The following is a 27454-nucleotide window of genomic DNA, read 5'->3' on the forward strand; positions in this document are numbered from 1 at the left end:
AGAGTCTTTATGGCGGTGCACAATATTGTGAACTGGAGCTTCATCCACTCCATGTACCATAGTCACGTGCCTCTGGGTAAAACCATACCATGTTCTCTCCTAGAAGACAACATCTCCGTAATACTTCCTCCAGTACAGCACGATCCTTTGTGTCAATATATACATGACACAGGCGTACAGGATGGGGCCTTAGATTTTTATGAGCACCATATTACAAACCCATATCAAACTAAATCTCCAGAACATGGAAATCTGAACATTGGGGAGATCCATGTGATCGCTTGTAGGACGTTTCAGACTGAGGTGTCGAGGGCCCACCAGTAACCAACCGCAGGTCCCACCTTTCAGCTACATACAAATGTGACATTCTCCTCATTCACAAATTTATATAACAATGAGCTGGGTAGATTGATAAAGATGCCGCCATTGTCTATACATAGTGACTCAAGTGTACTGTGCCAAGTACTGGAGGCCCAGTCCTGCAGAGGAGCCCACCGGAGGATTCTCCTGTTCTCCAGTGGGCCAGTCCATGCCTGTGTGTAGGATACATCATCCTGCCTTTTAAGATCTTCTATGCCATTATCATATTTGACCAATAAAATAAATGTCAAACAGAGAGATAAAGGTACTGATGGCAAATTAAACTTGCTACTCTATGACCCGCTGGCTCTTACCTGAAATTCTGGTTTTTCTGTGTTCAGGGCCAAGTGTTTAAAAATTCTCACCGAAAATTGACAACTTAACTAAGTCTGACAACCTTTCCGGAGCCATTAACGTTTGAAGGAACGGATCACAAGCTTCTTCTTGTGCCTTTGACAGATAATGGAGCTTATTTACTGCTGGTACCTTCTGGAGAACCTGGTCTAAAATGGACAGATTTTTTCATAGGACAGCAAGAAAGTACTGTAAGTAAGGAGTCATGTCCTCCTTAGGTGAATGGGGCATTTTAGAAAGAATTATATAAGAAATTCTGAGCTACTGAACTTCATGCAAGATCCACTCTTCATAATCCCAAACTGGAAAATGGGCCTCGTCCATAAAGGCTTTCTGTAGGGGAAGCCTACTACATTTTAGCCAGCTCTGGGAAAAACTATAAAGCATTTGACATCAAAGTGCGGTTTTTATTTTATTTTTTTAATTCATTTTGGTACCGTAATTTTAGGTAAGCATTATTATCTTATAACTCACATCGTGAAGGTCTTCCACTTCTACTACCATTTATTAAAGGTTTCGCCTAATTAAGCCCTCATGGACAATAATCTAGACTGTGTTTACATGGTATAAAGCAGTTTTAAATATGAAGGTATCAGATTGTTTTACGCTCATCTGTAAAATCATTCATTTCACAATTTTGCCTTTTCAAAAGTCCAAATACGCCATATTTGAGGCTCATTGAATTCACGCTCAGTGACCTGCGGCCAATTAGAACTCAGACCATGGATGACTTAAAGCGGTATTCACATCTCTAAGATCGGATATGTATTAGGCGTAACAATAATAATATTAGCAGATACCTATAATTAGAAATATAGCATAGTTTTTATGATTCACTATGTCTCTTTCCTCATGTGGAGGCATTGCAGGACCTTAGGTATCCAAGGATATGATCACTAATATAGTGACTGTCATGTCTTTACCGTTCCAGAGAGGAGACAGAAGACCGCAGTGTCTGATTTCTCTTACTCCTACATGGATTAGAAGCACTTCACCTTCATATTAAATGGTGCAAATATCTTTTAGCAGTGCATGGGGTTAATCTGCTCAGCTCTTAGAAGCTTTCCTGCCTTAAGGCTCTCAGCTGTTCACTGTTAGCCACTCCCATCTCCTATATAATCTGGGCCCTGGCTAACACACATTGTCAGAGATAGCTTATGCTGCATGGCTGTAGGTTATTGTTGGTTGTTATTGTAGAAGGCATTTGGTGGATTTATCTGTGGATATTGCTAGGATTTGAGTGTGTGATAAACCAATGTAGGAGAAGAAAGAATTAATTCCATCCTAAACTCCCCAGTCTATACCTCATTTTGTGTGCGTATATTTAAATGATTGCTATTTACCTTTATTGCTTTTCGTATTACCTTGTTAGTCTGGTTGGAGTATTACAGTACACTACTACTCACCTCTTCCCTGGGTGGGGTCGAAGGGTACTGACTGAGGGCGAATTCAGGAGCTAAGGCAAGATACGTGGCCCCGGCGTCTTCACCATCAGACATAATCCAGGGAACAAGCTGAGCAAGGGCGCCCCTAGCATTAGGGACAGGAAATGAGCCCCTGGTCCCGGGACACCCGGCAACAGTGTTGTGACAGTAACAGTTAGCTAGTTGCTAGTGTTGTAACCATGGATATCTAAGGTCCTGCAATGCCTGCACACGAGGAAAGAGACATACTGAATCAGAAAAACTATACTACATTTCTAATTGGAGGTATTTTCTAATATTATTATTATTACACCTACCATATATTAGGATCTTGAAGATGGGAATACCCCTTTAAGTGTGAAAGCGGCCTTATGCTTTGCGCTTATTTACACGTCGCATTTCCAGGGGGAAAAAAAATGGAGGTCAATACTTTGACTTTCTACTATGGATGTATAACTTGGGTGGACAGCAGATCCACAGGAGGATTAAACAAACTGTGATTTAATGGGCCTAATCCTTGTCTTTTCTGAGTGAAATCCGCAGATTTTCTACAAAAAAAGCTCAGGATTAGCCCCTTTAAATGATAGTGGGGTAATCCTCATGCGGATCTGCGCCAGACATTCATGGCAAAAACTGATGTGCCATTTTTCTGACAACAGATTATCTTGTAAAGAAATGTCAAATCCAATTCAACACATGAGAAAATGCAGCATTAATTGCTTTTCAACAGATAGATATGATATTCCACGGAGAACACGCGGTGCAAATGAAAGGAAAAAAATGCTTAATGAGATGTGAACATCCAGGGATACCCCAACTGGAATGTCCTTTTCAGCTAGATGCCAGGCACAGTAAATATCCAAACTCTTAATAACAAGAGGGCACATTCAACACCCATTAGTATAAAAGTTCATGTCACATGGCAAAGGGACTCTAGTTATGTTGGACAAGAGATGAGATCTACTAAAATCAGGTCATATTTGCACAAAATATTACAATCATGTTAAAGGGATTAGCCAGCACCTCTTACTTTTCCATTAGGGAGGTGAGAGGTATCCAAGAAGTATCGTTTCTCCTTGTGGAGATTGACATGCTAAGCATGCCGAGATGAGGAGACTGAGTGCTGCAATGCTCCTCTGGGTAATATGCTAATTATGCAAATTGTCTCTTCAGAGAGGAAGAGGACTAGAACTCTTGTGCCATCTATTGGAAGTTAGCAATCCTAAAAGTCAATGTCGAGCCTTTAACGAGCCTTGTCACATGACTTAGGATAATAGCCAAACCAGAATCTCAATTTGCAGACACTGTGTTTCGGGGTACTGCCCCTCGTCAGTGCAAAGTGGAGATCTGCTTTGGCTGTGTGAGAGGAGTCCGACCGAGGTGAGAGGTGTGACTTTTGATCGGATATTGGTGGTTGGAGCTTTGACAAATAACATGTCTATTTTATCTTTCAAATATTTTATTGTATTCTATCAATATAACTAAGTATAACATTTGGTATTCTAATCAAAGGCCTATTGTATTTTATTTTTTTCTTATGGGCTAAGACCGTACAGGCAGGTAGTTAGCAACTACTTGCCTATCAGTTCTTAGCCCTATAAGAAAAAAAAAAAATAGTCCTGTACTTTCTTATGGGCCTAAGAACATACCTTCAGGTAGTTGCCAACTACCTGCCTGTTCTCCCCGGCACCGATCTCTGCGAGTTCAGAGACTGCTCCTACCAGCGACTCTGCGAATTCCGCCATGTGGACAGAGCAGCCCGGAACCTGCGACATCAGCAGAATTCACAGAATCGCTGGCAGGAGCAGTCTCTGAACTCACAGAGATTAGTGCCGGGGTGAACAGGCAGGTAGTTAGCAACTACCTGAAGGTATGTTCTTAGGCCCATAAGAAAGTACAGGACTATTTTTTTTCTCATAGGGCTAAGAACTGATAGACAAGTAGGTGCTAACTACCTGCCTGTTGGCCCTGAGCCTGCCCATAGTGATCACAGACCGCTCCTGCCCGCTATTCAGCTGCTTCACGTCAACAGAGCAGCTCTTCCTCTTCCGAGCTGCTCTGTCGACGGGGCGTGACGGTGACTTCATGCTGGTTGACAGACGGCTTCCTGCAGTTATTCAGTAGGGAGGAGGCCGTCAATCAGCAGAAATAGTCCTGGATAACTCATTTAAGCACTTTATGCAAATTATATTTTTCCGAACACAAAAGAAAGCAATGGCATGTAACATCAGTACAACAATATAATAGTGGGGACAGAAAAGAGAAAGTGATGTGATGGGGGCTGAGATAAGTGTATTAAGTGAAGGAAGAGACACTCAAAAATGATAATGAAGGGACAAGGAGTTGATACAGGTCACATGTGACTTGGTAGTAACCAAAAGACAAAAAATGCTCATTCACTATCCAGGGGTGCCACATTCTGAAGAATTTAGCCCGATTCAAGACATTTGCAAGTTTCTCATTGGTCATAAAGTTATCTTTATGAAAATAACAGGCAGGACGACCATGGACCATGTGTGCTGTCCCCACAGATGCTGTATACTAGAACATGAGGACTTTATATGCAGTACTCCTGGACGCTCTGCCACACTGGAGATACGCTACTGCCAGAAAAGTCTGATAGCAAGACAAGAAAACAGGAAAGTTCAGCTGATCTGAGCGTCACTGTGTATGGCGGAGTTATGAGAAATCGCTTTAGAGAGTTTTTTATATCACTTTTCCAAAGCCCCATCCCCCACACCAGCTTATCCCGCAGAGCAGTCTTCTTGTCATGGCACGGAGTGGTGGGAACTGGTGATTTATGGTTCTTTAAGTTTCGTGAAATCAACTAACATCTCAAAACTTTTTTTTTTTACTTTTTAATATTTTACAGTATTTTATTTCCTACTTTCCTTCTTCTTAAAATGTAAGCACAAAAGCCTGCAGAAACCACTCCACCTGCTCAATACAAGGGAAGCATCAGATGCACCAATTTGCATTTATATCTAGTTTTATCCAGTAAAGTGATTGAGTTCCTGAGCTCCGAGGGCTGATTGTTATTTTCCACAACAATGGGATATTGCTGCATTCCTGGTTACACGAAGGAGGGGCGGAAAGACTCAACAAGAAGAAGAGCCTTAGAAAATCACAAAGATTTACATTTTCACACTTTAAGGCTCTGAAATCCTTCCTGAAGATTAGCTGGGTCCATTAATGTAAAGTTATATTTACTGGCAATACATGACTGAGCAGACAGGCACGGGTTTGTGCCATACACATCATGCCACACAGCTAAACAGGACTTCAGTCTGTGGCTTTTATACAAGATTAAATGCATACATAAGCATATGAAGGATCAGCAGCCTACTGGGTACAGAGGGCATCGCTACCTCTTTGGGTAAATTCAAAACAAGGACCTGTCACTAGTTTTAGCATGAGAAACATGAGTTTTTATTTTTACATTTCTTGAACCCAATGCAAACATACTATAAAAAGTTAATGTTATAATTTATGATAACACCAAGAAGGCATTTGGAGGGATTCTTCTCTGGGGGCGTGTACTTTTTCCCATACATGATGGTGACCAATCAAAAGCAGGAGGCAACATACAGGGGGGAAAAAAAAAAAAGAACACAAAACGTCAGAACAGGTTTTCTTGTGTGAGACATGTAATGACTGTGTAAAGTACAGCAGAGCTGTGTGTCATAACAAACACCTCTAAGGCTATGTGCACACTTTGCGGATTCCACTGTGGATTTTTCCGCAGCGGAATTCCAAAATCCGCAGTGAAAACCCGTCGCGGTTTTTAGTGCGGATTTATCGCGGTTTTTACTGCGGTTTCTTATGCGGATTTTCATCTGCATCTTCCTATTGGAGCAGGTGAAAATCCGCAGAAAAGAAGTGACATGCTGCGGAATGTAATCCGCAGCGTTTCCGCGCGTTTTTTTCCGCAGCATGTGCACAGCGTTTTTTGTTTCCCGTAGGTTTACATTGTACTGTAAACTCATGGGAAACTGCTGCGGATCCGCAGTGGAATCCGCAAAGTGTGCACATAGCCTTACAGCTTTCATCTCATGGCCAACTTTATCGGGAGAGGCGGGGAGAACAGAACTGAAAGACTGCACATATCCAATATGCAGCAAATAGCAGAGATGCTCTAGTAACTCGGCACTTTTAGTTTTAAAATCAAGACTTAAATACAATTTGGTCTCTAGTTAACCACTTGAAGCCCAGGCAAATTTTGACCTTAAAAAGGGACAAGATATTTTTCCCCCTCAAAATTCTAGCAGTAATTTGTATTCTAAATTTTAGACGGATTAATTAGCAGGATCCTCTTCCAGTGGACACTGGCGCGGGGTCCTGAGAATTATTATTATTATTATTCATTTTTATAGAGCCATTTATTCCATGGCGCTTTACATGTGAAATACGGGGCAAATATAGACAAATACATTAAACATGAGCAAAAAACAAGGCACACGGGTACATAAGGAGGGAGGGAGAATCTCTTTGATACAGTCTATCAATGTTTTATGAAGCCTTGTTTGGTGTCTCCTTGTAGTTTCTCGTGACATTGTAGTTAGAGTGACTGCAGACTTGAAGTTTCAGACCAGACAACTCCTTTAAATTTTTTTTATTTTTACATTGCTATAGCATATATATGACGGCTAGTTGTTTTGCTGGATAGGTTGTATGACAATTCATTTTACCATAAAATATACTGAAAAAAGGGGAAAAAAATCCAAGTAATGATAGAAAAACAAAAACTTAATTCTGGAATTGTTTTTCTGCGGTTTTGCCTTTAAGGTATTCTTTGTGTGGCAAAAATTACCTGGTAAAATGATTTGCCAGGTCACTATGATAAAGGTCATAAGTTTGTATAGTGTTTTTAGTAGCTACTATTTTAGTAGCGTGTAAAAAAAAAAATTAAAAAATGGTTTGAGTTGCTATTTTCTTATTTCCCATTGATAAGACTCCATTTTGGTTTACATGTGACTAATTTTTATTGCATTTTTGGGACCTATAAATAGCCATTGTGGCCTTTACCTTTTGTTTTGATTATGTGGTTTACTCTACGAGTTAAATAATTGTATGTTTTCAAGGATCGGACATTTGAGGACACAGCAGTAAATAATATGCTTATTTTTCAGACCTAAACCTAAATTAATGGATAGAACTCATGCATTATTGAACAGGTTTTAGGATTCTACCCGCAAATGATGTACAATATTTTATTCTCAGTTGTGAACCAAGGTTTTCAGAGGTTTTTTTGTTAATTATATTTAAATATACCGCAATAGTTTTAATGATATGAGGAGGTGAATAAGAATGAGAATTAATGGCCATCATTAACAGGCATACTCTACACCACTTCCTATGATAGATAATACTCAAAACATTTAGCAATATTTTCAGCAGTCAGTTGTGATACACTGAGGATTCCTGCTAAAGTGAATGTGTCATCAGGTTATTGCCACCTAATCTGAGAGCAGCATAATGTACAGACAGAGACCCTGATTCCAGTGATGTCACTTTCTGAGCTGCTTGCTGTTGTTGATAAAATTATTAACAGTTCTCAAATGCTGAGCTCTGCATAACCCCACCCCTGCCACTGATTAGCAGCTTTCTGTGTACACTGTTCATAGGCAGAAAATCAGTGGTGTTGGGGGGGTTTTACAAGGCTCAGCATTTAAGAACTGCTAAACCGCAGTTCTGTGATTTTATCAGAACTCCAACACATAGCCCAGTAAATGACACACTGCTGAAATCAGGACTCTCTGCCCCTACATCAAGCTTCTCTCAGACGGGGAAGCTAAAACATGATGACAGATTCCCTTTAAAGAAGCATTAATAAAACTCATGTTTTCATTTCCCTATGATGGAGGCATCAGATTCTTTTGCTATTGTGACTATCCACCTGAGTCAGAGGTGTAGTCGTAGTGGGAAATTCCAATTTTGGAGCGGGGTCTACCCACCAAAGAAAAGAATGAAATGAATAGAATGGCTTAATGTGGAACAATCTGCTAATTAGGACGGAATCCTGTCTGATTTCATGGCCACTTGCTTCATTAATCCACAATATCTTGGCGTATTTGATGTTCTACACTTGATAAGACATTGTGAATGCAGCTGATGCTGTGGGATAGATTTCGTCTGAGCAATCGCTGGATCACTTAGCAGCTGGCTCTGTATACTGAGGCCTGAGATATGGAATAGTTATGGCCCCGTCTCACTAAGCGATTTACCAACGATCACGACCAGCGATACGACCTGGCCGTGATCGTTGGTAAGTCGCTGTGTGGTCGCTGGGGAGCTGTCACACAGACAGCTCTCTCCAGCGACCAACGATCAGGGGAACGACTTCGGCATCGTTGAAACTGTCTTCAACGATGCCGAAGTCCCCCTGCAGCACCCGGGTAACCAGGGTAAACATCGGGTTACTAAGCGCAGGGCCGCGCTTAGTAACCCGATGTTTACCCTGGTTACCAAAAAAAACAAACAGTACATACTCGCCTTTCGGTGTCCAGGTCCCTTGCCGTCTGCTTCCCGCTCTGACTGAGATCCGGCCGTACAGCGAGAGCAGAGCGCAGCGGTGACGTCACTGCTGTGCTCTCACTTCTCACTGTACGGCCGGCAGTCAGTGAGAGCAGGAAGCAGACGGCAAGGGACCTGACGGACATCAGAAGGCGAGTATGTACTGTTTGGTTTTTTTTACATTTACGCTGGTAACCAGGGTAAACATCGGGTTACTAAGCGCGGCCCTGCGCTTAGTAACCCGATGTTTACCCTGGTTACCAGTGAAGACATCGCTGGATCGGTGTCACACACACCGATTCAGCGATGTCAGCGGGGCCTCAACGACCGAAAAAAGGTCCAAGCCATTCCGACACGACCAGCGATCTCGCAGCAGGGGCCTGATCGCTGGTACGTGTCACACATAGCGAGATCGCTATGGAGGTCGCTGTTGCGTCACAAAACTTGTGACTCAGCAGCGATCTCGCTAGCGATCTCGCTATGTGAGACGGGGCCTTTAGGCTGCTATGGCTTCCTACATCAATACACAAAACTTAATCATGGTGCCTGCCAAAATATTGGAGAATGCACAATATTATATAAAGTCCGACAAACTTTAATCATTTGTATCAAATAGGAGAGTCAACAAAGCTAAACTGGAAGAATAAACTCCAGAAAGATTACCGATGAAGCCAAGTTGGGAGAATTCAAGAATCATCCACTCTTCGGAGGGCTGCTGGAGGGCAAAGTTCTTCATTGTGCTCAGATAGTTGGGTTTGGCCACAATATCGTCCTCCAGCTGCCAGGAAGGGAAAATAAAGTGCACCGATCAGCAATAATCATCCAAACAAATCTGCCACAAGGTGTTTGCCCCTAGATCATGCTGCTCTAAGATAGGGTAGCAGAGACCCTGATTCCAGTGATTTGTCACTAGCTGGGCTGCTTGCTGTCATTTTGCTAAAGTCAGCATTTTCTCTGCCGCAAATCTACTAGTTCTCTGACTGCTGTGCTCTGTATAACCAGCATACAACACTGAATGGCAGCTCTCTGTGTACACTATGCATAGCCAGAAAGCTGCCAATCAGTAGTGGAGGCGGCTTACACAGATCTCATAAATATAGAGGAGGTTTACTAGTCCTCTAGTGATAATCTCCTGCTGACCAAACTATGATTTTTTTTTATCAAAACTAGAGCAAGCTGCCTAGTAAGTGACAGATCACAGGAATCAGGTTCTCTGGCTTTATGTTTGGCTGCTATCAGATTAGGTGACAAAAAAGACAGAAATCCCAATTTAATATCCCAGCACAGGTGAGAACATAGCTAACGGCCAATGAAATGTATAGCAAAATTGCACAGTACTTTATTTAAAATTTCAGCCCAAAAGACCACTCCAAAGTGCCAGTCACTAAGTAAGTGCCTTTCGTCTGTCAATTCAGGGAAGGGAGCATTTGTCTCTCTCCGGATTGTAAAACTGCATGAAGGCATAACATGGATGGACTTTCAGTTTGAGTGCGGCAAGCTACTATAAAACGACAGGAGCAAAGCATGGTAAAAAAAAGTGAGGCAAAAAAATTACAGCACCTATAGTGCTGGCAAAATACAAATTAAAATGAAGTACCCACGCACAAAAAAGCTGATGGCAGATTACAGAGTATGATATTGAGGATAGTTCCTGAACATATTAGACTGGTATGTGCACCAAAAGCAGTTTGAACATTTTATAGGGGAAGAGAGCAGGAGGACTATGCTTTTACTCTGGTTTGGATGAAATAATATCTGTGCTTACAGGGGTTGTCCAGCCTTAGGGTACACGGCTGCAGTTCCTATACGTGACACTGCATGCTTTGAGGTTTCACTGGTGCATACTTCTGGCCACATGCTGACTAGACGTGTCTAGCCTTGCTCAATGCATATGTATTGAAAGAGGCCGGACACATCTAGTCGGAATGTGGCTGGAAGAACGCAAAGCATGTACTTGTGATTACATGACCGCACACTCCTGGTGCCGGAGGATCCTCACAGCGTACACACATATGGTGACTGCAGACTTTTACCTAAGGTCGAATAACCCTTTTAAAGGGAATCTTCCGGCACAAAATGATGGTTCAAACCAAGCACAGTCAGTCACGCAGTCCACCATTGGCACTGCTTAGCAGTTCAGTGCACCTTCTCACCTATTGGTTTCCATCTCTCTCTGTCTATGGCTCCTGTAATGAAGGAAGAGGGGAGCAATGGTGCACGGAGCGCTTGTGCTCGGTCTGAACAGTCATTTAGTGCGGACTTGCTTTTAAAATCTCCAAAGGACACACTGGACTGTCACTGTTCATTACAGCCAAGAGGTGTGACAGAAGATAGTGAAATCCTTTGCTCGCAATTTCTTGCGCTGATCTGGGATTTTCTCAGTGTGTACACGTACCTGCACATAGTAGGTGCCCTTTGACTGAGCATACATCATTAAGAAACAGTAATCCAGATTTTGTTTCGTTCTCCACCTGCAAAACAAACAATGATTTACATTAATGTTGGTGTGGGAAGTCGGGTAGGATGAGCGGTGTAAGATAATTACTTTGATGGATATTTCCGCGCTGCTGACTATTACGGCTTCTATATTTAGTGTCTGGAACGAGAATCTAACGATTATGTTATTTACTTCTAATTAATCAGAGCATCGCAGGTTGGGTACGACTCCTGCAGCGCTGGCAGGACCCGCAAATGTCTGCAGCTTGTAGCAATAACGTGAGCACCAGAAAGAAGCAGGGGAAATCACTGAGGCTGTGCTAAACTGGAAAACAGGATTAAAAAATAAAAAAAAAACAGCCAAAAAAAACAAACAAAAAAAAACACCCACCACGCATCTTATTATAGTGGCCGCGGGGAGAATTGCCAAGAGCTTAATGAAAAGTAGACGACAATAGAAAACACAAGGTTAGAAAAATATATATCCCCCAGATTGCACTTTTAGAACTAATTCATTGCACAGTAGATAACAGAATGAACAAAAAAATGATGGCGGGTTCGTTTCAAAAACAGCGCCACATCTGGCATTGACGCTCATTACAGGTAGTGTGTGGCAGGTTCTTTATTGCTCTAATCCTGCTCAGCTGTCTTCCAATCCGCATACAGGAGTAGCAGACGCTCGCTTTCTTAACTGGACAATGTCATGAACAAATGTATGTTGGGAAGTGAGGGGAAAGGGAGTTCCGGCACCTATAGTGCTGGCAGAATACAGATTGTATTTTATCTGGTACTGCAGCTCAGAACTAGTGAAGTGGATTGTGCTGTACTACCATCACACAGTATATAACAAGCTATTTTTTTTGGAGGACAGCAGCGATATTTTTACATTTTCCAGAGGACAAAACAGTACCCGTCCCTCACTGGCTTATACACCGCTGTCAGCATGGACAATCAGAGCTTCAGTGCAAAGAATGAGGGAGAACAGTAATAGACTGAGGTGGGTTTAGACCAAACCCCAACAATACTGTAACTGAATAAAAATAACCGACAACAGTCCACAGGGCCAAAAGTAAATAGTGTAAAAAAAAAAGAAAAGAAGGTAGTACGGTAATATACTGCATCACAAACTACTAGTATGACAGTATAGTATTATATACTGCGTCACAAACTACTAGTATGACAGTATAGTATTATACACTGTGTTCAAAATTATTATGCAAATAATATTTCCTCCTATTTTCTCTAAATTACCTATCTGAATTGCAGTCGTTGTTATTTTCCAGTCATCTACTATTCTAGTATAATTGCAATGTTTTGGAACAAACTGCCTATGAAAACCGTATCCTTTCTAAAATAAATAAACACTCAAAATGCATGTTCCAAATTATTATGCACAGCAGAGTTTTCAACCGGTTTTTTTTTATTTTGAACAAAAAAATGGTCAATTGTGAAGTTATAAGCATTATCAGCTTATTACAAAATGAAATCAAACAGTTTTCAAGTGAAAACTTTATTCTAGGTGATGTTCCATTTGCACATAGGACCCCTTGTTGGAAAGAAGCTTCTGAACTCTCTCCTCCATTGAATTTGTCAGTTTTTGGATGGTTTCTGCTTCAGTTGTTTTGCATGTGGACAGAATACCCTCCCAGAGCTGTTGCTTAGATGTGAACTGCCTCCCGCCATCATAGACACTCCTTTTGATGATGCTCCAGAGGTTCTCAATGGGGTTGAGGTCAGGGGAAGATGGTGGCCACCCCATAAGTTTGTCCTCTTTTATGCCCATAGCAGCCAGAGATGCAGATGTGTTTTTTGCAGCATGAGACGGTGCATTATCCTGCATGAAAATGATCTTGCTGCGGAAAGCACGGTTCTTCCTCCTGAACCATGGCAGGAAGTGTTGTTTTAGAAACTCCACATAGATTATGGAGTTCATCTTTACCCCTTCAGGGATCATAAAGGGGCCGACAATCTCTCTCCCCATGATTCCAGCCCAAAACATTACTCCACCTCCTCCTTGTTGGCGCCTTAGCCGTGTTTTCATGACGTGTCCATCAACCAGCCATCCTCCACTCCATCCATCTGGACCATCGAGCGTTGCACGGCACTCATCGGTGAACAAAACAGTTTGGAAGTCAGTCTTCATGTATCGTTTGGCCCACTGCTTGTGTGCAGTGGATAGAGGTGGTCGACAGGATGGCTTACGCACAGCTGCAAACCTCTGAAGGACCCTGCATCTTGTTGTTCTGGGGACGTTGGAGGCACCAGCAGCTTCAAAAACTTGTCTGCTGCTATGACAAGGCATTTTTGCAGCTGCTCTTTTAACCTTACGCAATTGCCTGTTGGAAAGAGTCCTCAATTTTTCCTTATCAGCACGCACACGTGTGTGCTGGGAATCGGCTACATACTTCTTGATTGTGCGATCATGTTGATTGCAGTCATGCCTTGACCTAAATACTCCACAATTTGTTGCTTCTCAGCAGCCGACACATCCTTTTTCTTTCCCATTTTGGCAAAAAATGTAGGCTACTTAATAATGTGGAACAGCCTTCTTAAGTAGTCTTGCCTTTATTTGGACACACCTGCCAAACTAATTTGCACAGTTATCTGCAATTGCTTTCACTGATATAAAGAGCCCTGACACACATCACCATCAATGAGTTTAAATGACAAACAAAAAAATTCTAACCTTATCACTCATAAACTCTTTGTGCATAATAATTTGGAAAACAGTGTATACTGTGTCACAAACTACTAGTATGACAGTATAGTATTATATACTGCGTCACAAACTACTAGTATGACAGTATAGTATTATATACTGTGTCACAAACTACTAGTATGACAGTATAGTATTATATACTGCGTCACAAACTACTAGTATGACAGTATAGTATTATATACTGCGTCACAAACTACTAGTATGACAGCATAGTATTATTTACTGCGTCACAAACTACTAATATGACAGTATAGTATTATATACTGCGTCACAAACTACTAGTATGACAGTATAGTATTATATACTGCATCACAAACTACTAGTATGACAGTATAGTATTATATACTGCGTCATAAACTACTAGTATGACAGTATAGTATTATATACTGCGTCACAAACTACTAGTATGACAGCATAGTATTATTTACTGCGTCACAAACTACTAATATGACAGTATAGTATTATATACTGCGTCACAAACTACTAGTATGACAGTATAGTATTATATACTGTGTCACAAACTACTAGTATGACAGTATAGTATTATATACTGCGTCACAAACTACTAGTATGACAGTATAGTATTATATACTGTGTCACAAACTACTAGTATGACAGTATAGTATTATATACTGCGTCACAAACTACTAGTATGACAGCATAGTATTATTTACTGCGTCACAAACTACTAATATGACAGTATAGTATTATATACTGCGTCACAAACTACTAGTATGACAGCATAGTATTATTTACTGCGTCACAAACTACTAGTATGACAGTATAGTATTATATACTGCGTCACAAACTACTAGTATGACAGCATAGTATTATTTACTGCATCACAAACTACTAGTATGACAGCATAGTATTATTTACTGCGTCACAAACTACTAGTATGACAGTATAGTATTATATACTGCGTCACAAACTACTAGTATGACAGTATAGTATTATATACTGTGTCACAAACTACTAGTATGACAGTATAGTATTATATACTGTGTCACAAACTACTAGTATGACAGCATAGTATTATTTACTGCGTCACAAACTACTAGTATGACAGTATAGTATTATATACTGTGTCACAAAATACTAGTATGACAGTGTAGTATTATATAGTGCGCCATTAATCATTAGTATTATATGCTGCATCATAAACTATTATAAAATTATAGTATTCTATACTGGGCTATTCATATCACAGTACAGTACTGTGACACTATTAGTATTATAGACTTATAATACTGTGACATACTTACTATTACTATGTATTATATACTGGCATTAATGTTACTACTACAAGACCCCTAATTAAAGGTAACATTTACACAAAGCGACTATACGAGCAGGCGGTGGTCTTCACGTCTTATGACAGATGTCCATTAGTAACCTCTGCTAGAGTCACTGAGGCGGGACATTGCATTTTGTGATGGCGAGCCAAGCACTAGAAGGACACAATCATTTGTAATCTTCATGCGACACAAAAACTGTTTTTGTGACTTGTGCTGCGCTCAGGAGCTGAAGTAGAGGTCAGGGTTACTTAATATGCTTTACGTTAGAAAAGCCAAAATTATCATTATCTTTCCTTCCACTGTGCCTGCTGTGCCAGCGGAATAGATGAGCTTCACGTTCACTCCTGGCAGCAGTCAGTTAGGAAGAAAATACATGTAGAGGATTTTTCGGTTACCTCACACGCTCTCTGGGGTCTCCAAAAGATTCTCTTAGCCGTGAGAAATCTGGGTAAAAATGAGGTGAAGGAGATATAACTTCTAGAAGCCCTGACTGGATTTCATTTGGGAACCTAAAAAACAAGAAAAAGTCAATACATAAACATTGTGCAAATCCAGGCCTGTAATCCGCTGTTATACTGTGTGCTGAGCATTCATGAGAGCATAGCCATACATACAACATATTTACATATGTCCTACCCAGCACGCACCATTGCTGAATAGAATAATTTTGGAAAAAACAAATAGTCCCCCATATAAAAAAATAATTGAATTTTAAGAGGAGTTTTTACCAAATTTTTCATGTTGAACTGACACACAATGTAAGAGGCGCTGCAGAGCAGAATTACACTTTTTTATTTGACCTTTCTGTAGTGGAGATATTAGTGATGACAGTATTTGGCACCCAAACAGTGATTTATTTTTACAAACGTCAAAGTGGGCTTTACCAGATAGAAAGAAGTACATGCCCCCAGTGAAATCTAATTGTGACCAATCATAAGCAGGCAGCAACACACGTGGGAAACAAGAGGCCCCCATAATAGCCGATTGCAGGCTCAATGTGAGATGTGTTGATAATCTGCTCTTCTGACTGCAGTGTGATGAAGTGCTGGAATACAGCAGACCTGAGTGTGATTAACTAATAGCTTTCATCTCTGGCAGTCAGTGTGGGGGGGAAGAGTATCATTAGAAACACTTCTAGTAGCTCTCCTCTCAAATTAGCTTCATTGGCATGGCCAAGTACACATTAGCATTGCAAAAGAAGGTGTAGTTCTGCCAACTCTGCTGTACTGCCCCTCCTCCCACACCAACTGCTGGAGATGAAAGCACATAATCAACTCAGGTCTGCTGTGCTCTGGCACATGTAATTAGTCTGCAACAAGGAGAGCAGAATGTGTCATTATGTCTCACATAGAGCTTGTTCTAAGCTATAGCGGGTGCTTGTTCTTTTTCCCCTTGTATGGCAGCACTATCATGAGAGCTATTAAAGGTGTTTGTAAGGAGACTTTACTCTAACACTGTCCCACCCCAACACTAACCGCCAGCGATGAGAGCTGTTAATCACACTCAGGTCTGCTGTGCTCCAGCCCATGTAATTAGTCTGCAGTGAGGAGAGCAGAATGTGTCATTATGTCTAACACAGAGCCTGTTCTAAGCTATAGTGCAGGGGTCTCAAACACGCGGCCCCTCCAGCTGCTTCATGCGGCCCACCGGCACATAGACCCCGTAAAGATCGGGCTCGTTATAGCAATACTAGTTACAGCCGCCGGCCTATCAGAGGCCAGCAGCTGATATCTGCGCAAGGCAGTGACGTCATACGCCGCTGCGCCGGGACACAGATGTCAGCTGCTGGCCTCTGATAGGCCGGCGGCTGTAACTAGTATTGCTATAGTATAGTGCAGAGAGCCGGTCTCTGCGCGGCAATAAACTGCACTACAGCGCGGATGTCGGCGGCTGCTGGAGCGAGCCCGATCTTTACGGGGTCTATGTGCCTGCGGGCCACAGGAGCAGAAAGGACGCCAAGGGAACGGAGGACAGGTGAGAAGAATCTTTTTTTTTTTCTTCTCTGTTATGTCTATTTGAAAATGGGGGGGACCTGGATGGGGGACATGTCTGCTATATATGGGGGGGGACCTGGATGGGGCACATGTCTGCAATATGGGGGCATGGATGGGGGACATAACGACAAGAATGGGACCAGCATGGGGCATTACTACAAGACAGGGACCAGCATGGGGCATTACTACAAGACAGGGACCAGCATGGGGCATTACTACAAGATAGGGACCAGCATGGGGCATTACTACAAGACAGGGACCAGCATGGGGCATTACTACAAGATAGAGACCAGCATGGGGCATTACTACAAGATAGGGACCAGCATGGGGCATTACTACAAGATAGGGACCAGCATGGGGCATTACTACAAGACAGGGACCAGCATGGGGCATTACTACAAGATAGGGACCAGCATGGGGCATTACTACAAGATAGGGACCAGCATGGGGCATTACTACAAGATAGGGACCAGCATGGGGCATTACTACAAGACAGGGACCAGCATGGGGCATTACTATAAGATAGGGACCAGCATGGGGCATTACTACAAGATAGGGACCAGCATGGGGCATTACTACAAGTTGGGGACCAGCATGGGGCATTACTACAAGATGGGGACCAGCATGGGGCATTACTACAAGATAGGGACCAGCATGGGGCATTACTACAAGATAGGGACCAGCATGGGGCATTACTACAAGATAGGGACCAGCATGGGGCATTACTACAAGATGGGGACCAGCATGGGGCATTACTACAAGATAGGGACCAGCATGGGGCATTACTACAAGATAGGGACCAGCATGGGGCATTACTACAAGATAGGGACCAGCATGGGGCATTACTACAAGATGGGGACCAGCATGGGGCATTACTACAAGATAGGGACCAGCATGGGGCATTACTACAAGATAGGGACCAGCATGGGGCATTACTACAAGATAGGGACCAGCATGGGGCATTACTACAAGATGGGGACCAGCATGGGGCATTACTACAAGATGGGGACCAGCATGGGGCATTACTACAAGATAGGGACCAGCATGGGGCATTACTACAAGATAGGGACCAGCATGGGGCATTACTACAAGATAGGGACCAGCATGGGGCATTACTACAAGATGGGGACCAGCATGGGGCATTACTACAAGATGGGGACCAGCATGGGGCATTACTACAAGATGGGGACCAGCATGGGGCATTACTACAAGATAGGGACCAGCATGGGGCATTACTACAAGATAGGGACCAGCATGGGGCATTACTACAAGATAGGGACCAGCATGGGGCATTACTACAAGATAGGGACCAGCATGGGGCATTACTACAAGATGGGGACCAGCATGGGGCATTACTACAAGATAGGGACCAGCAAGGGGCATTACTACAAGATGGGGGCCAGCATGGGGCACATTACTACACATTACATTATGATTGGTCAGCTTGTTACTCGGGTTTTCCGAGCATGCTCAGGTGTTCTCTGAGTATCTGGGGCGTGCTCGTAGATTATGTTGGAGTTCCCGCAGCTGCATGATTTGCGGCTGCTTGACAGCCTGAACACATGTAGGGTTGCCTGTTTCTTAGGGAATCCCCACATGTATTCAGGTTGTCAAGCAGCTGCTAATCATACAGCTGCGGGGACACAAAATCTATGGGCACGCCCAAAATACTCGGAGAACACCCAAGCATGCTCGGAAATCTCGAGTAACGAGCACACTCGCTCATCACTAATTTCTATATAGCGGTCATGCTCGGGTCAGAAGAGCCGTGGCGAGTCCAAGCATTGTGGTCTGATTTATAAGGCCGTCCAGCCGCGCTCTTAAATTGTGGAGTGCGCACTAACCAATGAAGTAGATCCCTCACCGTTCCCATGATATTTGAACAGTTCTGCAATGAATAATGGGTGAAGACTGTAATGTCCAGTGTCCACATGTTCACACATCATAGAGACCTATCCATTCTGTCCAATCTATTCAAGGCCCTATTTGGCACAATATACTAACTTGTGGGAGTTGAATAGTTCTGTATTCTATTGTGATCCACTGTGACTCAATGTTATTTCACGATACGATGAGCATGAATACTTTTTATGAGCAACATACATGTATCAGCAATAAGGCTGGCATATTATGACGCAGAAAAATGTCAAAATACATTTATACTATGTCAATCATTCTGACAGAAGGATATATTTGATGCTAGAATATAAATTTTTATTTCTTAAAGCGAACCTTCACCCTGTGATTAAAAAGTGACTATTTCTCTGTATAAAAAAATAAAAAGGTAGTTGGCACTCTAAGGAGAGGATACTAATTCAGATTTTACTTTAAAGCGATTACAAATTCTATGACTCTATGAAAAAAAAAATATAATGGTGTGATGTTTCAATCACTATATCTGGACCTTTATCAGACATGGATTACTATAGGGTAAAAAGGGACACTGTGGGAGGTAAAGCGCTGGGAGCAGGGGACACTGTGGGAGGTAAAGCGCCGAGAGCAGGGGGCACTGTGGAGGTAAAGCATTGAGAGCAGGGGACACTGTGGGAGGTAAAGCACTGAAAGCAGGGGACACTGTGGGATGTAAAGCGCTGAGAGCAGGGGACACTGGGAGGAAAAGAGCAGAGAGCAGGAGACACTGGAGGTAAAGCGGCGAGAGCAGGGGACACTGTGGGAGGTAAAGCGCCAAGAGAAGGGGACACTGTGGGAGGTAAAGCGCCGAGAGCAGGGGACACTGTAGGAGGTAAAGCGGCGAGAGCAGGGGACACTGTGGGAGGTAAAGCTCCGAGAGCAGGGAACACTGTGGGAGGTAAAGCCCCGAGAGCAGGGGACACTGTGGGAGGTAAAACGCAGAGAGCAGATACACTGGAGGTAAAGCACTGAGAGCAGGGGACACTGTGGAAGGTAAAGTGCCGAGAGCAGGGGACACTGGAGGTAAAGTGCTGAGAGCAGGGGACACTGTGGAGGTAAAGCGCTGAGAGCAGGGGTCACTGTGGAGGTAAAGCGCTGAGAGCAGGCGCTACATGTGGGGCACTGTCACAGCCATGTCTGATGAAGCAACTGAAAAGCCACACCATTATAGTTTTTGTAGTGCCTTAAAATCTGAATGGTCATCCTCACCCTGGAGTACCAAGTACATTCTTATGTTTCATCTGTCGGATGCGGATGCCTTCTTGAGCACCCCGTCTTCACAGGAGTGCCATATATCCATTACACCTATTCCTCAGTATAGACACCCTACCTCAGTTTGCCTCCAGCTGCCGCCTCTGTGCCGATGGGCGTTCCTTTCCTCCTATATCTGAGGCTGCAGATGTGGCATGATGAGCTCAGTGGTAAGTCTAAACTACACCTCCCATGCCTTTCCTATCCACCAACACAGGAATGGTTTACCACTAAACGCCCCATAAAACTCGCCCATTATAATGCAAGCAGACAGTAAAGAACACTGATCTGAGAAGAGGAGGAGGCACCAGGTTGGGCGACTACACATGAGAAATGTATAGCCACTTCTTACTGGTAGGATGGAGGGGCACCTTATGGGATTGTAATTATTTAGATGTATTTAGGTGAAACCATAAGAACAAACTTTGTTTACAAAATTGACAAAATCTACCCATGTGTGTACAATTAAGCCCCCTAGGTGTGAAGGATAATAGCTGGAGCTACCTATGGGGTCAGGGTAAAGCACCGGCTGACTGACACCCTGTCCATCACAACAGAAGTAAAAGAGAAATCAATGCACTGGGAACAAAGCGCATTCTTAGATAACTTCTGGTAATTTCAGCAGCCGTCTCTACACAATGAACCCATTACAAGAAGCCCATTATCCTCTGATAACCATCCCTTACGTGGCGTGTTGGCAGGAACTGCCCGTCACACCACATGCTTTATTTTTCAGCTCTGTAAAAGGGGTCTTGGGCAGAAGGGGAGCCCTTTTTCCACGTATGTTGGCTTTCAGGCTTTTTATTTTACAGATGGGGATATATCTTGATACAAAAAATACAATGCCCTACACAAATCTGAGCTGGCAGCTTGAGCAGGACTTACCCTTAGTATATTACCCATCCATTTAGATACCAGAACTTTATATTCAGTACACTAGATTTCCTAAAACAATGTACCATAATGTGATGCAAAAGTGTAAAACTGACCATTACATAAAACTGTATAATACAAAAGATCATAAAAAAGACAGCGACACCAAACATGGTGACCTTGGACATAGTAAAGAATGGATGATTTCACATTTCATGTCCTGCCAAATCCAAGTGTCTGGTGCTTTAGAGGACGCTTTGTGGCCGTACCTGCCGCCCACCAGACTTCTTTTAATTATCCATAGCTTAAAGGTTATATAGAGCCGACATGATGATTCATGGCAGCAATAATTGATTAATCCGAGAGGTTATTAGTCTGCAAATGTGATATCAATAGGTGGGAGGTGAAGAGAAATGAAGAATGCTCCGCATCATGACTATTCTTAGAGAGCAGGTAGATGTTCATAAGTCACACGTCAGTGTATTACGGTGAGAGAGATCATGGAGCAATGTCATGGAGATTTCCTTTAGAGAATGCAAAGACGCACAATGAATTACTGGTCACAGTGTATCAGTCTTTGTATAGTTGCACTTTAGTTTACAGACTTTTGAAACATTCTTACATAGAAAAGTTACTATGAATCTGCATCTCCTGGATAATCCCCCAAACCACCAACTGCTCCACTAGGTGGCCTCACCAGTTGGTGTAATCTGGGGAAATAATTGCCCTCCGGCAGGTTAGGCAGGGTCACCCTCAGACAATACTGCCTTTCTGGATGTCCTCTAGACCACGGTGCAAAAGCCCGCTGTCAGGATCCCACAGAGCGGCCGTCATAGGTGCACCGGCGGAGGGCATAGCGTCCTCCAATGCTTCCCTTACATCTGACTTGCTGTCCAGAGTGGTCGGAAGTGAACAGTAAGAGGATATGGCAGTAGATACAATTTTTTGTATGTGTGTGGTCTGGAGTTTGCATAAGTTTTAGGATCTGGTGTCTGAAGGAGTATGAGTCAAGTCAAGGTTCTCCAGCAATAATAAGAAATTATGAAGTGCCTGAGTTGTAGCGTTCACGCTGTAATGATGACATTGCATCAGGCCCACTAACCAGAAGAGGTGCCGGCAGGAATAAGGAGGATCACAAGGTTCTCATTTGGCAACCACAGACTACCGACATGATCTTTGGACCAAGGTCCTGCGAATTCATTGCTCAACTCTACAGGTCAGACAATGACTTAAAGGTTGTAAACAATAAACAAGGAGTATGGAGTCCATAATATATTTCAAAACAATATATATCTTTATTAAATATGCAAAGGCTTATATAGAGATAAAAGGACATGTATCGATACAAAATCATTATTGAAGCAAGGATTGGTAAACAAACATATCTCACATAATAAATGGGTGGGAAGAGCAGCAGCAAACAGAATATACCAAATAAAAAGTGCTAGTGCTTTTCTGCCTTGCATGTAAAAGTATATAAGGATGCACAGGGATTAGTGGCATAATATTTACTCTTAACATAGAGCCATTATAACTATAGCCCCCTCATGAAGCAACGCAAAACGTGCATTGGGGCTATTGACGTGGTGTCTCCTTTGGGGAATAATGGGTAGGAGCTTTTAGTAAATATACTTATGGATGCAATTGGTATTATAATTCGGATATACCCTTTTGACTCACAGTTATATTGGCTTTATGTTAACAGTAGACATTATGCCACTAATCCCTGTGCATCCTTATATACTTTTACATGAAAGGCACAAAAGCACTAGCACTTTATATTTGGTATGTTCTATTTGCTGTTACTCTTCCTGCCGCCTTACTAACCTTAATGGTTGCCTACTAATAGTGGGCACTATAGAGACCATTTTCTTCCTTCTGTAGAAGATTTAGTTTACATGCAGCTCTATTGTTGGTGTTCAGCTTGGACCCTCACCTAACAGCGCACACACCGATAAGTGGACCCATACTAGTAGAGTACCCCTCCTAGAAGATTCGGACAGGCCCCATCTGCCACTCGGATGCATTTCGATAGGCACACCTAGTGATCAGACTTTTAATTTTTTTTACAGTTTTTCCGAAATGGAAAACCCCTGTATGGAACAGGGCTGTGGAGTTGGTAAGCCAAAACTCCAAGTCCGACTCCTCAATTTCCCTGACTCCGACTTCACAGCCCTGGTCACTACTGAGCATGTACATAAAGTGCAGCACCAATTCACCTCAAATAAAAACCCAGATCCTCAGATCAGGAACAGAACAGACATTTATAGGACAATTCATAACTTTCCCAAATTATTATGGAAACATTTACAGCATTGTACTACTGAACCCAATTTATTATATATTTTAGGAGTCGGAGTCAGTCCATTTTATACCAACTCGGACTCCACCACAATGGACACAGACTCAGACTCCGACTCCACAGCTATGGTATGTAATTCCTACTGGACCTTATGGACATCATACAGAGGAATCCGATGATTATGATACTCCTCTTCAGGCCCAGCCAGGCAGATTCCCCATGTGTCGCCCCAATCACAGAAGAAACCACTTATTACAAGCAGAAGCAGCTACTTTCTGCGCGAGGCGATGCACACAAAACTTTAGGCCACGTTCACACGTTCAGTATTTGGCCAGTATTTTACCTCAGTATTTGTAAGCCAAAACCAGGAGTGGAACAATCAGAGGAAAAGTATAATAGAAACATATGCACCACTTCTGTATTTATCACACACTCCTGGTTTTGGCTTACAGATACTGAGGTAAAATACTGACCAAATACTGACTGTGTGAATGTGGCCTAAATTTGACACGTAGCGTCAGGATTTTCTGAGTAGGTGAAGCTAGTGCTCTATCTAGGTACCTCACTAGCTGTCTGTCTGCAATTGTTGACTTCTTTTCTTCACCTGCACCCGCTGGTCCAACAACCAGTGTGAGGAGCAGGGCACTCAGCATACATCCTGAGCCCAGTCATCTCTAAAGGTGAGCTGCAACACAGACTGCTGCCTCTGAACCTCCCATAGCTACACCAGGCCTAAAGTCACCATCTGCCACACTTGTTAGGTGCTGCCTTTCAGTGTCCTCATCCTCAGGGCAGCAGCTGAAGTCTAGACTCCAGTGTATATAAAAAGCCAGGATTTCATGTCTGACCTAGCAGTGCTATGTTAGTGCTTTGTTATGGGCACTATTGCTACTTAATAAATAGTTGTATAGGTCAACAGTTTTATTACACATAATGTCAGCTAGTGTCTATAATGCAGCTCATGCCACATTGTGTCACAGTTAACAGTGGGGTACCACAAAGGTCAGTACTGGGCCCTCTTCTTTTTGACATTAATTAATGACCTTGCAGGGGGCATACAGAGGATAATTTTAGTATTTGAAGCTGATATTTTCTGCAAGTTAGTCAATACAGAGGAGTCTAATTTAATGTTTCAGAGAGATGCATTAAAATAGGCATAGATGTTCATAACGAGAATTAGTCTGATTGCTGTATGGAGCAATTAATATCTACCCCATGGGGTTTTTGCCTTATTCTGGATCAACATGTTAGGCTATTGTTAGAACGCAATAGACTTAACTTTAAGCCTTTTAGAGATCATTTCATCTTCAACTTGCTTGACTGTTCACATTAACAGTAATTTTGACCAGGGGTGCCCAAACGTTTACATGACACTCTATATACCAGGATGGGTCCCAGGATGGGGGATATAAATACTAAGATGGAGCCCAGGATAAGGGACACCAATCATCATTAGGGATACTAGGATGGGGGATATATAAATGTCCAGAGCATCAATGTCTGATAAAAAAAACAGAACAACTGTATCTTTGATATCTAAAGTCCTCATACACATTAGATAATAGTCAACCCATCAGTTTCGGTGGGATCGGCGAAATGGCTAATGTGTATGGAGAGGCCGCCTGCCCTCCCAACAGATTATTTTGGGGTACATAAGGATTGAGCAGTTGGAACTCAGTTGCCATCTGATGTATATAGCCAGCCCAGCTCATTCAGCTGCAGCATGCAGTGACCACCGCCACTTTTCCACGATTTGGAGATTAACGGGAGTCTGTGATTTTTGTATATGGCTGACTAGCGCTTTGTGTGCCTGGGATGCTATTTAGTCCCAGTCTGGGCCTGCTCTTCTTTAGCCAATATGGGCAACTATCATAGAAAAACAATTTGTAAATACTCTATTAGGGCACTTTAAAGTAATAGGGATTTCAACTGCAGCGCCATGAACAATAAGCCCGAGCAGGGACAGCCACAAGAAGTGTCCTACTCTCCGGAGGACCCAACCTGACTGTTCATTATAAGGATAGTGACGAGAACGAGCCTTGTGTTACACTTCAGTTCTCTTTGGTGGCGTTGGGGGGAAATTTAGCATCAAAGATTCCGCTTTTGATTACAAATCACTGGGGGTCCAAGCAAAAGCCTATTTGGGGAGCCTTTTAAACTATATTGAAATCCTTAATGACTTCTTTCAATACTTCCATGACTGTCTTGTGCTATTCCATATCCTAAAAGGCTTGTGGTCACGCACAATGTGCCATATTTTTTTTTCTTCAATTACGTTTTCTAAATCTAAAACCTTAGTTCTGTTTCCAAACTTGTTCTTCTTTATCCATTATTTTTTTTCCCTAGTGAAAATACTCAATTCACCACCTGCCAAGGAGGTTTATTGCTAAAGATTATATGGTTAAGTCTCCCCAATAGGATTCCTCCAGTAAAATGCTTTATGAAGCAGGTCCAAATGTTTTCATCCAATCCATTCAGACTTTTACTTTTAGATTGTTAAAAGCGCTGCACAAAATGCTTAAATTAAAATGACGGAGTCGTGCCAAGATTTCCCATAAATGTTCCCAAAAGCTGTACGAACACTTCAAGGGCATTGAAAAGAAGTATCTCATAAGCAGAAGAATGATGATTTCTCCCCATTCATAGGCTCAGGCCCCGGAAGACTCTACACTCTCGTCATTATATCTCACATCCTATATTTTTACATTAAGAAATGTGTATTTGCTGAAAATAACAAAAATAAGAAAAAAAAGAAACCCTCAAAACTTACAGGCTCTTTATGTTGTCAGCCACTGTGGTCGCATACTGTGCATCAGTCTGCAAAAGAAACATCAAAATCATTTTATTTACTCAGTATTGAATAATATATATATATATATATATATATATATATATATATATATATATATATTTTTTTTTATTTTTTTTTAATATTCACTGTCAATTCAACAAAATTTGCATAAATCAGTACAGGAGAACGTATGAAACACTAATATATCTCCACCTATGAGCCACTTCTTCACCTACCTACCCTGCCTCCTCAACTCATGATACACGCTGAGCAAGAAGGATTTGAAGTAAAGCTTTTTTCACGGCAAGATAGACTGCCTGTACAGTGAGGAGTCAGGTTACACCTCCTATTATACTCCATGGAGAGGGGAGAAGCGATGACGAGACACTGGGATTGAGCTACAGCTTAGCAACTGTTTTATCTCACTTCAGTGATGGATTCACAGCCACACAGCTCAATACTGCTGCATGTTTTCCATGCTGCTGCTTCTGCCTGTGCACTATAAAAATAAGTAATAAATAGTAGGAATCCATCTCGGTGTGTGCAGTTTATGGAAGGTATCATATCAGCTAGTGTCCACCCACTAGCTCAGAGAGAACTGAAAATTGACGAGCCGTGTTGCATTAAGTGGCATTATTCGACACAGCCAGAAGCTCACGCATGGTCAGTGCACCTCAACACAAAAGCGAAAACTTAACGTTCAACAGCCATTAAACCAATAAATACTAAAAGTGGACTCATGACAATATCGTGTAGTAAATGAGGCTCCGTCATCCCGGTAGATAAAATGGCATTTAAAATCCTATTCATCTTTTTGATCGCTGGCATACAGTGTGCCTTAACCTCAGAGATACATATCAATCATACACAGTGTCTGCCAGGAGCAAGAAAACAATATTCTACTGAAGAGAGGAAAAAAAAAAAAGGGAAATAAATATGAATGTGCCAACAGAAAGCCTGACACATATTGCTAAAGACAGGAAAAATGCTTCTTGTTCCAACTTGAGCTGAAGCACGGTCTGAAGCAGGGGAGAATTTACCGCCGCACTGATAGGGGAATGCCCAGAACACTTCAGCCCGATGATGAGTTTGCACAGCTATATTTATAGAAGGAAAATACAGAAATGCTGCCGTTAATCATGAAAAGGCCATTATGGCGGGTCGTCGTTTGGTTCGGAGCAAATTGTGCGCTACCTTAGAAGTTGTACATCTGAGGACATGCACTCAA

General features: G+C 42.3%; 1 protein-coding gene across 2 annotated transcripts in view; it reads right to left on the reverse strand.

Annotated features, from left to right (window-relative positions):
- The window catches only part of MGAT4B (alpha-1,3-mannosyl-glycoprotein 4-beta-N-acetylglucosaminyltransferase B), a 381341-nt gene that overhangs the window by 144259 nt on the left and 209628 nt on the right, over window positions 1–27454 (reverse strand). For both annotated transcript variants that reach the window (XM_077266297.1, XM_077266298.1), the window contains exons 5-8: window positions 26206–26252; window positions 15500–15613; window positions 11047–11122; window positions 9315–9429 (exon numbers count right to left, since the gene is read on the reverse strand). In XM_077266297.1, the coding sequence (XP_077122412.1) occupies window positions 9315–9429; window positions 11047–11122; window positions 15500–15613; window positions 26206–26252 (352 nt within the window). The remainder of the gene's footprint in view (window positions 1–9314; window positions 9430–11046; window positions 11123–15499; window positions 15614–26205; window positions 26253–27454) is intronic.

This window comes from Ranitomeya variabilis, chromosome 5 (assembly GCF_051348905.1).
Source record: "Ranitomeya variabilis isolate aRanVar5 chromosome 5, aRanVar5.hap1, whole genome shotgun sequence".
NCBI classification, from domain to species: Eukaryota; Metazoa; Chordata; class Amphibia; order Anura; family Dendrobatidae; genus Ranitomeya; species Ranitomeya variabilis.